The sequence below is a fragment of the Trichechus manatus genome, unplaced genomic scaffold, assembly GCF_000243295.1.
Source record: "Trichechus manatus latirostris isolate Lorelei unplaced genomic scaffold, TriManLat1.0 scaffold00002, whole genome shotgun sequence".
NCBI classification, from domain to species: domain Eukaryota; kingdom Metazoa; phylum Chordata; class Mammalia; order Sirenia; family Trichechidae; genus Trichechus; species Trichechus manatus.
The window spans coordinates 21,611,541-21,624,114 of NW_004443938.1; the positions used below are offsets into that span (position 1 = coordinate 21,611,541).

A 12,574-nucleotide genomic window follows, 5' to 3' on the forward strand; every position below is an offset into this window, starting at 1 on the left:
GGCGCGGCTATTACCCACGGCCTGACCGCGGCATGCGCGGAGTCCGGCACCTGCTCCGCGCGCCGCCCGCTCTCTTGCGAGTCGGGCGGAGCCCGGCGGGCGGAGGAGGGAGGAGGCAGGGGCGGGGACCGCGGCCTTAAAGACGCCTCGGAGGACCTGCGCGGGCCAGGGCCCAGTGCCTCGGGCCCCCGGCGGGGGAGCTGCGCGCCTAGGCGGTGGCGAGCGCGTTGACGCGGGCAGCTACCTTTGTGTAGCCACCTGAGGGGGCTGGCGTGGGTCTGGGGGCAAGGGGATGGTGCTCTGCACGGTTGTCCGCGTCCTCTCCCCTCGGAGACCGGGAGTAGTGCTTCGCGCCTCCGCCCGCGCCGCCCCGACTTGCCGGGAAGGGGACTTGGGAAGGGACCGCGCCGCAGGTCCCCACACTGAGGCTTTTCTCGCCCCCACTGTCTTATCGGGTGGCGAGGACCTGTCTCCGCGTCTCCCGGCCCCACCCGGCGGCGCCCAACACATTCCTATTCGTGCCTCCGTGTGTGTGTCTTTTCCTCCCCCGTATTGTGAGAAAAATCTACGAGGTGAGGTTTGTGCAATCGGGTAATCACCGCGCCTGAAAAATTGTTTGCAGACCAGTTTTTCTTTCCTTACAAAGCGTATGTCTGATCATAGGCGGAGCATTAAGACATCTGTATAGCTAAAGCACAGAAGGCTTGATCATCGCGGAGCTAAGTAGATGGAGACATCAGAGTAAAACATGTCTCTAAAAGAATCAGAGACGGTTTTTTCTAGTTTCACATTTCGAGTACTGCGTTCCCTGCACAGCCAGCTCTCTCTCTCCAAACAATCTCTTTTTAACCCGGGGAAGCAACTGCAAGGATTAGCTATACTTTGAAAACATCATATAGCCCAGCAGAGTTACACATGAATGGGCTTATTATAAGGTTGAGGGCAGAGTGATGGGAGGGAGTTTATAAACAGAACACTGCGCGTGTAGGTCTGTAAAATTATAGGGAGACACCAGTACATTTCTGTTGTACATAACAATACATTTCTGTTCCAGCAACAGATAGAAACCACAAAGATGTTCAAACGCCAGTAGTAGCTTTTATGAAAGTTAAAAAAAAAAAAAAAAAAAAGCTGGTAAAGATTACTGGCAGCTACTCAGGGAAGTTCTCAGAAATAAATAAGTAGCCACGTTAGTTTCCTCTGAAAACTTTCTAGGTGGAGAGGCTTCTGCTTGGGTTCCCAGCTTGACAGCTATGGGGCAGAGGCACGGGCAATAAAAGAAGTAACCAGGACCTTCCTACTGGCTTTTCTGGCTCTGCAGCCAGGTGTGGTCAGGTCTGTTCTACCAGATTTGTGATCCTCTTGTTCCCTCCAGTTTGGGGCTTTCCAGCAAGAGCCTGAGTAGGGATTCTCCCAAGGAGTTTAGTGCCTGGAGCTCATCATCTGGACTGAGGGCTTGGAAGAATGAACGGGAAGAATCTAGTGGGAGATCATGTGAAAGAGGGCTGGCTGGAGTGGGCCTGGGACTCCTGTTATAATGTCAGAAGGGGTTCAAGGCTGAAAGATCGCTACCCCGTGAAGGAGGCCAGATGTCACTCTAGAAGGTGGGTGTCTCACCAAACCCACCACAGACATACCAAAAAAACCAAACCCGTTGCCCTCAAGTAGATTCCAACTCATGGCAACCCCGTGTGTTAGAGTAGAACTGAGCTTCATGGTGGCACAATGGTTAAGCAGTGGGCTGCTGACTGAAAGGTTTGGGTTCCAACCCACCAGCAGCTCTGCGGGAGGAAAGACCTAGCTATCTGCACCCATAAAAACTACAGCCTGGGAAACCCTATGCGGAGGTTCTACTCTGTCCTATATGGTCACTATGAGTCGGAATCAACTCGATAGTGACAGGTTTGGCAGAAGCAGACTGCCACATCTTTCTCCCATAGGGCAGCTGGTGAGTTTGAACCACCAGCCTTTGGGTTAGCAGCCGAGTGCTTAACCACTGCTCCACCAGGGCTCTTTCCATAAAGGTTACAGTTAGTAGTCGAGTGCAATCCGTCTGCACCGCCTAGGGCCTTCATCGCAGACCAGGGAGATGACATTTCCATGACTGGCCCCTAGAGACAGATGACCACTGGACATGTCACCTCCACCCCCATCTGCCTGGAGGGTTGATTGTTAGTTGCCATTAAGTCGGCTGTGACTCATGGTGATCTTATGTATAACAGAACAAAATGGTGCCCAGTCCTGTGCCATCTTCATGATCAGCCCTGGAGAGTAGATCATTTTCAACTCTAAACACACAGCCAGGCAGGTGAACACCTCAACAAAATAACTCTGTCTGAAAGGAGGAAGAGGAGGGAGGGGCAGCAATCAAGAACATGTCTCCTGGCACATACATAACCAACCTTCTCTTTCTCTCTCTCTCTGTCTCTCTCTCTGTCTCTCTCTCTCTCGCCAGACACCTGGCCCATATCCAAGTTAGTTAGCACCAGCTATAACCAACTGAACAACCAGGAAGATTTCAAGCAAAACAAAAACAAGTAAAATTTTAGTTAATGAAGGAGAAACTATGTAAAATCTCTGCCCCACCCTGGCGCTGGGACATGACAACACCAATTATTTTGAGAATTGTGCCTGTGATCCAGCAGCATGACAGAGAGTGGGAAATTCCAGCTCCTTATTTTGAGTCTTTGACAATGAATTCAGTCACTCAAGAATAACTTCAAAGAATTCATAAAAATTCACTAAGTTCTTTCAGGGAAATTCTTGAGTCAATTTTTTTCTCACTAAGTAGAATGCTTTTTCCTTTGTGCTCAAAACTTGACTTCCACTCACCACTTCAAAAATGACAGGTACTAAGAGACATTTTTTTTAAAAAGTTTAGGGTTTTAGGCATCTTAACTTGTAGAAAAATAACTAGTGAAGAATCAGACTCTTTACACTGCTGTGTTGTGTGTTGGCCTTCAAGATACCCAAATAAGTCTACATGACTTTGCAGTTAGTTGAATGAACAGTAAGAGTTCCTCTTCCTATAAATCTACTTGTTCCACCCAAGACATAATTTACACTTGAAGAGAAAACCTTAATACCTTCCCCCCTACACACACACACACAGACACACACACTTACACACTTACACACTTAATTCCATGTTTGAATAATTAAAACTCAATGTTCAAATCTTGACAGACAACAGAAATAGTACTTTTGCAGATTTCAAAAATTGAAAACAAAATATTTGCGAATAATGAAATTATTTACATAGGTGACTATTTAAATTCAGCAAAACCAAAGATATCTCTCATCTACAAGAATATATATATAGAAAGAGAGAGAGAGAAAAAGAGAGAGATTCAGTCAGTCAGTCCTTGTGTGGTGCAAATGGATAGGTAGTACACTCGGCTTCTAACGGAAAGGTTGGTGGTTCGAGTGCACCCATAGGTACCTTGGAAGAAAGACCCGGAGATTTACACCCAAAAAAATCTGCATTGAAAACCCTATGGAACACAGTTCTACTCTGGCACACACAGGGTTGCCATGAGTCAGAATCAACTCAATGGCAACTGGCAAATATGTGTGTGTGTGTGTATGTGTGTGTGTACATATACTGTGACGGTTAATGTTACGTGTCAACTTGGCTAGGCCACGAGTCTCAGTTTTATGTAATTATCTTCCATTTTGTGATACGACATAATTTCCTCCTATTTGTGATCTCCCATAACTAATACAATGTAATCACTTCCACGATGTGATCTGATGTGATCAGCCAATCAGCTGTAAAGGGAGTTTCCTTGGGGGTGTGGCCTGTACCCAGTATATATAGGAACATTCTGGCAAAGCTATGTAACTTGTTCTAGATCTTGTTTCTGGCTTGTCATCATCTGACCTCTGGTTCTTGGGACTTGAGCTAGCAGCTTGTCATCTGACATGCCAGCTTTGGGATTCACCTGCTCAGCAGCTCTTTGAGCCAGCAGCTTGCCATCTGACCTGCTGATTCTGGGTTTGTCAGCCCCTGCAACCACGTGAGTCAGGAGAAGCCTCCAGCTGACACCTGACCCACAGACTTTGAGACATACCAGCCTCCACAACTGCATGAGCCATTTCCTTCAGAAAAACATCTCTCTCTCTCTCTCTCTCTCTATATATATATATATGCATATATATATATGCATATGGAGCCGTGGTGGTTCAGTGGTTAAGTGTTTGGCTGCTAACCAAAAGGTCGGCAGTTGGAATCCACCAGCAGCTCTTTGGAAACCCTATGGGGCAGTTCTACTCTGTCCTACAGGGTCGCTATGAGTCCGAATCGACTCGACAGCAGTGGGTTGTGGTTTGTTGTTGTATATATATATGTGTGTGTGTGTGTGTATGTATATGTATATATAAAACCAAAACCCATTGTCATCAAGTTGATTCCAACTCATATATATACACATATATATATATATATACTTCACTAGTTTTGCTTCTCTAGAGAACCCAGCCTAAGACATATACATAAAAGGCAAATGCTTTCATGTTTAACCCATTTAGACAATTTTTTTAAATGCTATTTAATAAAAAACAAGAAAGAGTTTTCAGTGAACTGAATGGTCTGGAAGGCAAGAGGATGAGTTTTTACTTGAAAGCGGTTACTCACAGCTGTGAGAGGAACCTAGGGGAGGTTGGTTTGTGGATATCCTTTCTTCATAGCTCTGTGTTTTTTTTAACTTGGATATATTTTACTTGCTCGCTGGTCTAGGGAAAGGGTTTTTTAAGGAATTGTATATGACCTTTACCTAAGAATACAATCTTTATGCCTAAAATGTTTGTACACAAGATGACTTGATCAGGCATGCTAGGGATTTCATTCATCATACTCCAAGCAAGAATTAAAGACAAACGTTTATACTTGCAGATGCAAATTTCCTTACACCTTAAAGACTATGTGTCATAACAATTATGCAACACCTGGTTATCTACCCTGGGAATTTCATCAATTATAGCCCTGAGGCCCACAAATCTGAACAGAAAATTCTCATCCTGAGCAATAACCGCCAGTGATCAAGTGCCTCTCTCCAAATTCTCTCGAAGATTTGATAAACAGCAAAAGGTAAATCAAAAACAATGTTAAGCCGGGTTTTCATCGTGATTGTGGAAGAAAGCTGATCCTTCCTTTGGGTTTCTCTCAGTTACCCACAGCGTTTTCAGTTTTCTGAATGCAGTTCATCACTTCATTGTTTTTTATAGAGCGATAATGGCAAGGTTGGTAACAGTGCACCAATGTAATTTTTCTTTTGGCTACTCTTTCATCTTCTTTTATTTTTCCTTCCCCCTCCTAATTTTGAACCTTTGATTGAAACATGCACTACAATTTGGAATCATAATTCCAAAATAAACTTAGCCATTGCTTGCATAAATAACCGGAGCAACAGCAGCCATAGTCACAATTCTAAAATTTTGTCTCAGCAATTAACAGAAAGTCTTACCTGACCTTCCAGACATGATGAAAAGTAAAAAAAAAAAAAAAAAAAAGAAAAAATCTATAGCTTTAGCCCATCCCCTTTAACAAATATCAAATGTCCTTGACCTTTTTTGAAAGCCTAGCTTGTGGAATACTGTGTCTCTTTCTGTAAAACAAGGGTCAAATTTGTGTCGAGAGAAGCAAGCTGCCCTCCTTTCTAACCAATGGCCTCTTGCCCCCTGCCTTTCACTGCCACCCCGTTTTGAAAGAGCTGCCCAATACCCCATGTCTCTGTGTCTTCCCCCTCATCACTCAGCCTGGCTTCTGCCAGACTGCAAGCGAGGGTACCAAGGCCACCAGGGAACTCAGTGTGGCTTTTCAGCCCTTATCTAACTTGACCTCCATGCCCCATTCCACCATTTTGAAACTCTCCCGCTTTTTAAAACTCTTTCCTCTCCTGGCTCCCATGCCAACACCCTCTTAGCTTTCCTGCTACCTCTTTGTCCGCTCCTTCTCCTACATCCCTGCCTGAAAGGTAGATGGTTCTCCAGGGTTCTACCCACAGCCCCTTTCTTTTCTCATTCACACTCTCTCCAGGTGAGTGGGTAGGTGTTGTGTGTAGAGATTACATATATTTGGGTCATGACATGAAATGCATTTCTTATTGTGGTTTGTGGCTTAAAAATGTCTCACCATTAACAGACACATACAATGGAATATTACTCAGACATGAGGAGAAACGAAGTCCTGATGCATGTCACTACATGGATGAACCTTGAAAACGTTAAGCTGAGCAAAATACGTCTGTCCAAAAGGGCAAATATTGTCTGATCTTACATGAAATAAGCAGATATATAGAAAGCAAAGCTTATTAGTGGTCACCATAGGTGGGAGAGAGGAAAAAAGGGGGAGTTTTGGCTTGGGGGTATGGAGTTTATGTTAATGGTGATAGAATAATTTGGAAAAGCGTAGTGAGAATGTTTGCACAACTTGAAGAATGGAATCAATGTCACTGAATTATACATGTAGAAATTGTTGAAGTGGCATGCTTTGCTGTGTATATTTTCACCGCAATAAGAAAATCATAAGCAAAAATCACACACACACAAAATAATGTTTGAACATCACTGGGCTAGAGCACCTTTTACTGTGCTGGTCATCCATGGCAAAAATATTCACTGTACTGTTTCGTTCTCTAATGAATTGATGTAGGTGTATATTTACATACTTTAAATATAAACATATTTGCGTAGTACTTTGGCACCATATGTGGCATGACAGTAGATCTGAAGCTCTTAACAGAAATCTGCCCCAGGTCCTGATTTTGGGAACGTGTGGCAGGTGTAAGTAGTCAAAGCTTAAGCTGCCGCAGGAGAGAGAAATCACGCAAAGAGAGATTTCTAAAAGCAAATGGGATCATGACCCTCCTCTGTTTGAAATCCTGCTTAAAATTCCTTCCCTCTTCTTATTCCCTTCAGGCTAAGTCCAAACACCTTAGCATTGCATACAAGGCTGTTCCTGGTCTGGCCCTTGCTTTCTGCTCCAATCTCTTTTCAAACACTCATCACCCCTCACCCCCACCCATACATCCTTTCCTCTCTCTGCCCAGTGGAGTCCTTGTGGCTCAGTGGTTAACAGCTCAGCTGCTAACCAAAAGGTCGGCAGTTCAAATCTACCAGCCGCTCCTTGGAAACCCTATGGGTCGTTCTACTCTGTCCTACAGGGTCGCTATGAGTTGGAATCCACTCAATGGCGACAGGTTTGCTTGTTTGTTTGTTCTACTCTGCCCGATATGTAATGGTCCAGCCTTACTGAACGTAACTCATTGCCGTCAAGTGGATCCCAACTCATAGCGACCCTATAGGACAGAGTAGAACTGCTCATAGGGTTTCCAAGACTGTAAATCTTTACAGAAGCAGACTTGCCACATCATTCTCCCGCAGGGTGGCTGACGGGTTCGAACCGTCAACCTTCGGTTAGCAGCCAAGCACTTAACCACTGTGCCACCAGGGCACCTTTCACTGAACTTGAAGTTGTCAAATACAAAACACTCCCAGTCTACTTTTACCTGGGCCTACAGCCTCCTCTCCCTGTTCTTCATGGCTCTAAGCGAAGCCCTCACACCCCTTCAGGATCAACTGTGGTCTCACCTCATTAGATAAGCTTTTCCTGACTTCCTTAGTCTTGGCTAGCTGTGGCTCTCGTGTTTGTCTATTGGCCGCCATCTGTATCTTAGCACATCACCTATCAAGCCTTATTGTAATCAGGTCTCTCATCTCCAAGTCGCCTCCTCAGTCAGGCCTTCTCCCAGCACTCTCTTTCCCCTTGTCCTCTTCGTTTTTCTTTCTCATTTTTACAACTACATGAAAATTATATATGTATTTGTTTATGGTCTCCCTCTCTATCAGAATGTAAACTTTGTGAGGGCAGGGGCTTTATCCTTATCGCCCACCTCAGTGTCTTCAGTTCCTAAAACAATGTGAGGCGAACGGCACTGGGTGTCTTATTATTGATGGAATCTGTTGTTTTCTCTGTCCCTCCCACTCGATTGTGAACTCCTAAAGACAAGGAGCATGACCAAGCAGAGTTTTTATTCTCAGGGTCGAGAACAGTGCTGAATACGTGGTTGTTGTTGTTGCTGTTAGCTGCTGTTGAGACAGCCCGATTCATGAGGAGCCCACGCACAATGGGATCAGACCACATAGGGTTACACAGGATGATTTTTTCGAAGTAGATCGCAGACCTTTCTTCTTACTCTGTCGTAGTCTGGAAGCACCGCTGAAACCTGTTCAGCATCCTAGCAACACACAAACCACCAATGGCTGATGGGTAGTGGCTGTGCATGAGGTACATCGGCTGGGAACTGTAGTTGCCCAAAAAATAGCGAAAGAATGAGACTATTTCCACTTCTGGCAGAATACATTTTTTTTTTTTTTGATTCTTCAGTACAATTACACAAACACATAGATCTCTCTCATCTCTCACCAGTGCAGCCCCAAGCTGGTGGTGGTCGTCATTTGAAATAACAGGAGGTCACACTTCTCTCCTCTACAGAGATGTTCACATGGGTTACTATGTTTCCTAGCAGAAACAACTGTCACCCAGTCTCCCAGGGCTCTACACATGAACTGAATGTCTAATCACCTTTGCTTCTGTTCAAAGCCCCAAGGTATGTAGTTTCAGCTTTTCAGTACCTTGTTTGTTGAGCCATCATGCTGAGAAAGTGGCTGAGGAAGCAGGGGTAAAGTCAAATTGTAATTCCAACTCTGCTCTTATCTGGCTATACATCTTAGTTATCTAGTGCTGCTATAACAGAAATACCACAAGTGGATGGCTTTCACAAAAAGAACTTTTTTATCTCACTGTTTAGGAGGCTAGAAGTCTGAATTCAGGGCACTGGCTCCACGGGAAGGCTTACTGTCTCTGTCAGCTCTGGGGGAAGGTCCTTATCATCAATCTTCCCCTGGTCTAGGAGCATCTCAGCGCAGGGACCCTGGGTCCAAAGGACGTGCTAGCTCCTGGCTCTGCTTTCTTGGTGGTAGGAGGTCCCTGTCCTCTCTGCTCGATTCTCTCTTTTATATCTCAAAAGAGATTGACTCAAGATACAACCTAATCCTGTAGATTGAGTCCTGCCTCCTTAACATAACTGCCTCTAATCCTGCCTCATTAACATCATAGAGGCTAGGATTTACAACACATAGGATAATCACATCAAATCACAAAATGGTGGGCAACCACATAATACTGGGACTCATGGCCTTGCCAAGTTGATACGCATTTTTGAGGGACACAGTTCAATCCAGAATATTGTACCACTGGCAGGTCATAATCTCCTCCAGCGTTATTTTCTCATCTGAAAAAGTAGGAAGGCTTCTGAAGTCTACCACTTAAGGCCATCTGTGCTGAAGGACTGATTTCTTTTTCCTAGTTCATTGTAGACCAAGGTGTGGTCCTACAGCACAACGACGAATACCCAGTGGTGCCCCCTACAACCCACCATATGAGTCTAACAACACTCAGACTGCTCTATAGCCTGTTCAATGAGACCAGTCTACACAACTGGTCATGTGGCAATGTCATATTTCTCTAACACTTTCTAAACATTTACTCTCATTCTCTGTACTTGTCTCACCGTGAACCAGTAACAAACAGTTCACCAACTGGCACCAGAGCAGGGACCACACTCGGAGAAGCCTGGAGTTAGAGGACTCATTTTGCAATTATGAATGGTTTATAAACCTTAATAACTATAATAATAGCAGTAATAATTGGGCACTGCCCTTCAGCTGGAAGGATGAGACACTGGATTTAATTTCCTCCTCTGGAAATCATTCATAAAAATAGTGTTGATCCTAGTGACCCAGAAAGATGTTAACCTTCTGAGGCATGTGCTTCCCACACTGTTTGCACAGCACACACAGTGGAGAATGGAATCCTTTTATAAATCAACATCCCTGTTTCTTTATGCATCGTTGTCGTTTGTGACTGTTGGGATTGTTGCTTTGTACTGATACTATAACAGGTTCTAGCCTAGTGGATAGGGCTGGGCCTCCACGATGGGTTTGACAGTCCTAGGGTCTGTTACCAGAGAACCAAAAGGCCCTTCTCAGAAGCCAGAACTCCTTAAGTGCTAACAAGGAGATGGGAGAAGCAATCTTACTGTGGCCTTGTCACTAGACTCTGATGAAGTGTCTAGGTCTAACTATGCTTGCAGTGTCCTTGGTCGGGAGGCAGACCCACAACCAGGATGGGCCAGGTCCTAAGCAAGCCTTACCTGTGAGCAGATGATAGATAGACAGACAGACAGACAGATGGATAGGTAACTGCCATTGAGTCAACTCCAACTCATGATGATGGCATGTGCAACAGAATGAAATATTTCCTGATCTTGTATCATCCTCATGATCAAGTTCATATCCATCATGTTCAAGTCCATCCTTGCATCCATTGTGCCAATCCATCTCACAGAGGGTTTTACACCCTCACTGGTCCTCTACTTTACCAAACATGACGTCCTTTTCCACCAATTGATCCCTCCAATGATGTGTCCAAAGCAAGCAAGTCAGACAATGTTCTGTTATGACCCATAGGTTTTCACTGAATAATTTTCAGAAGTACATCACCAGGCATTTCTTCCTAGGTTTATGATAATTTGGGCCCAATAATTCTGAAAGCTACCCATCACTGACATCTATTCTGTGCTAGGTACTTTACAATAAATGCTATCTCATTAAACATTCCCACAGCCTGCAAGATAATCTACCTGCAAGGTCAATTCCCATGCTCATTTGAAAGATAAGAAAACTAAGATAGGAGAAGCTAAGTGACCCTCTACCTTCAACCTGAGGTTTCACAGATGGTGGAGCTGAGATCTCATTCTTTGTCTGCTGGCCTGGTCTTTAGTAAAATCTTACCTGAATGTTCTAGCCTTATCTCAGTTCTTTGGCAGGATCTTCAGGGCAGGGCTGTGTGTCCACACTCAGGCCATGGGGTCATAGGCATGCAGCATCTCCCTTCCTTCTGTTCCAGCCTCGCTTGGTGAAGCCTGGGGTCATTGTGAGGTAGTCTCTTTGGACCACCAGCTTTGGTAGACACACCCCCCCCCCCACAAAGATTGCTTTTCCAGTTCCAAACTTGGAGGAGCCAAATTTTGTTCTTATTAAGGAAGATGTTTTTCCTTTCCCCTTCTATACGTTGAGAAGCGGATCCTCTAAAATCAATTGGCAGTTACATATAGAATCTGCTAGATGTTCAGTCCCACACTCCATGGCATCCATCTCATCTCACCCAGGGTCTTCAAATCTGTGAATCTGAAGTGATACAAATCCAGTACTAGCCCCTCTCCAGACCAATTAAATCACATTCTCTGGGGATCAGGCCTGGGCATTGGTTGTCTAAAAGCTTCTCCGTAATTCCACTGAGCAGCTGGGGTTAAGGACCACTGTCCAGACCATTTGGGGACAATCTGCGGGTGACAACTGTACTCCTCGAATGCTGCCCTCTCTTCTCAGCCTTCCCTCATCCCATCCCTAACTGTCTTCTTCAGCAGCAGCAGCAGCAACTAACCCATGAGCGCTTAATCAAATATGTCAATTTCTATAGAATTGCTCTACTCAGGCACAGGGTGAATTTCATTCTACAATCTGAAATTGGGAAAGCAATCTGCCAAGTGTTTTGACATAAAAAGAGCAGATCTTTACGGACAGACCCAACTACCTAGCTGATAGAACAATAAAGAGATCAGATAGATTTATTTAGTTATGCAATTACATGATTATGCTGTACCATCAAGAAAGTGAATTATTGAATCTAAAAAAAAAAAAATAAGAGTATACTCTATCAGAAGCATGTGATGGAGAATTATATTGATCCTAGGAACCATCGTACCTTGGAAAAGTAGAGAATTGTAATTTTTTTATAGCTTTCATATTTAGCTTCCATAGAAAAATCTATTGCAGTGTATTGCATACAAATTGTTTGAAAAACAGACCAAATTATAAAATTGTATGGCACAGTATAGTAATAATGCTACATCATAGAAAATGAGCCCAATAGTGTGCACGATGCATTCAGTGTGGAGAGCAAAGCTATAAGCTGTAGAATAAGTAATAAATGGCATTAACCTCCTCTGCCCTGACAGACAGCCCATGGAAAGAGAAATCATAAAACATTCCACAGAGGGCCTTTGGCTGCTGAAGCCCTTATGAACTTAGACAGAGGTTTCATACAGAAAACCCAGAAATGCCGTAGAGCATAATGAATGAAGATAAGCCTCAAGGTACTTCCAAAACTGTCACTGGATGTATCCTAGAAGGATTGCAATCGTAATTGCAGCCATCATTTCAGAAAATGAAAATTCTAGTAAATTCGAAATCTACTGAACCAAGAAATGTCAGCGCTTTCTGGGAATCAGCATTGTTGTTGTTGTTGTTGTTAGGTGTCAAGTCGGCTCCAGTTCATAGCGACCCCATGTGCAACGGAACGAAACATTGCCCAATCCTGCTCCATTCTCACAATTGTTGCTATGTGTAAGCCCATTGTTGCAGCCATTGTCTCAATCCATCTCATTGAGGGTCTTCCTCTTTTTCTCTGACCCTCTACTTTTCCAAGCATGATGTCCTTCTCCAGGGACTG

General features: G+C 44.3%; 1 protein-coding gene across 1 annotated transcript in view; it reads right to left on the bottom strand.

The window, feature by feature from the left end:
* PPP1R14C (protein phosphatase 1 regulatory inhibitor subunit 14C) overlaps positions 1 to 2,075 on the bottom strand; it is a 107,403-nt gene extending 105,328 nt beyond the window's left edge. The window contains exons 1-2 of the mRNA XM_012554639.1: positions 2,060 to 2,075; positions 347 to 447 (exon numbers count right to left, since the gene is read on the bottom strand). Of these exons, the coding sequence (XP_012410093.1) occupies positions 347 to 447; positions 2,060 to 2,075 (117 nt within the window). The remainder of the gene's footprint in view (positions 1 to 346; positions 448 to 2,059) is intronic.
* Positions 2,076 to 12,574: the final 10,499 nt, after the last annotated feature.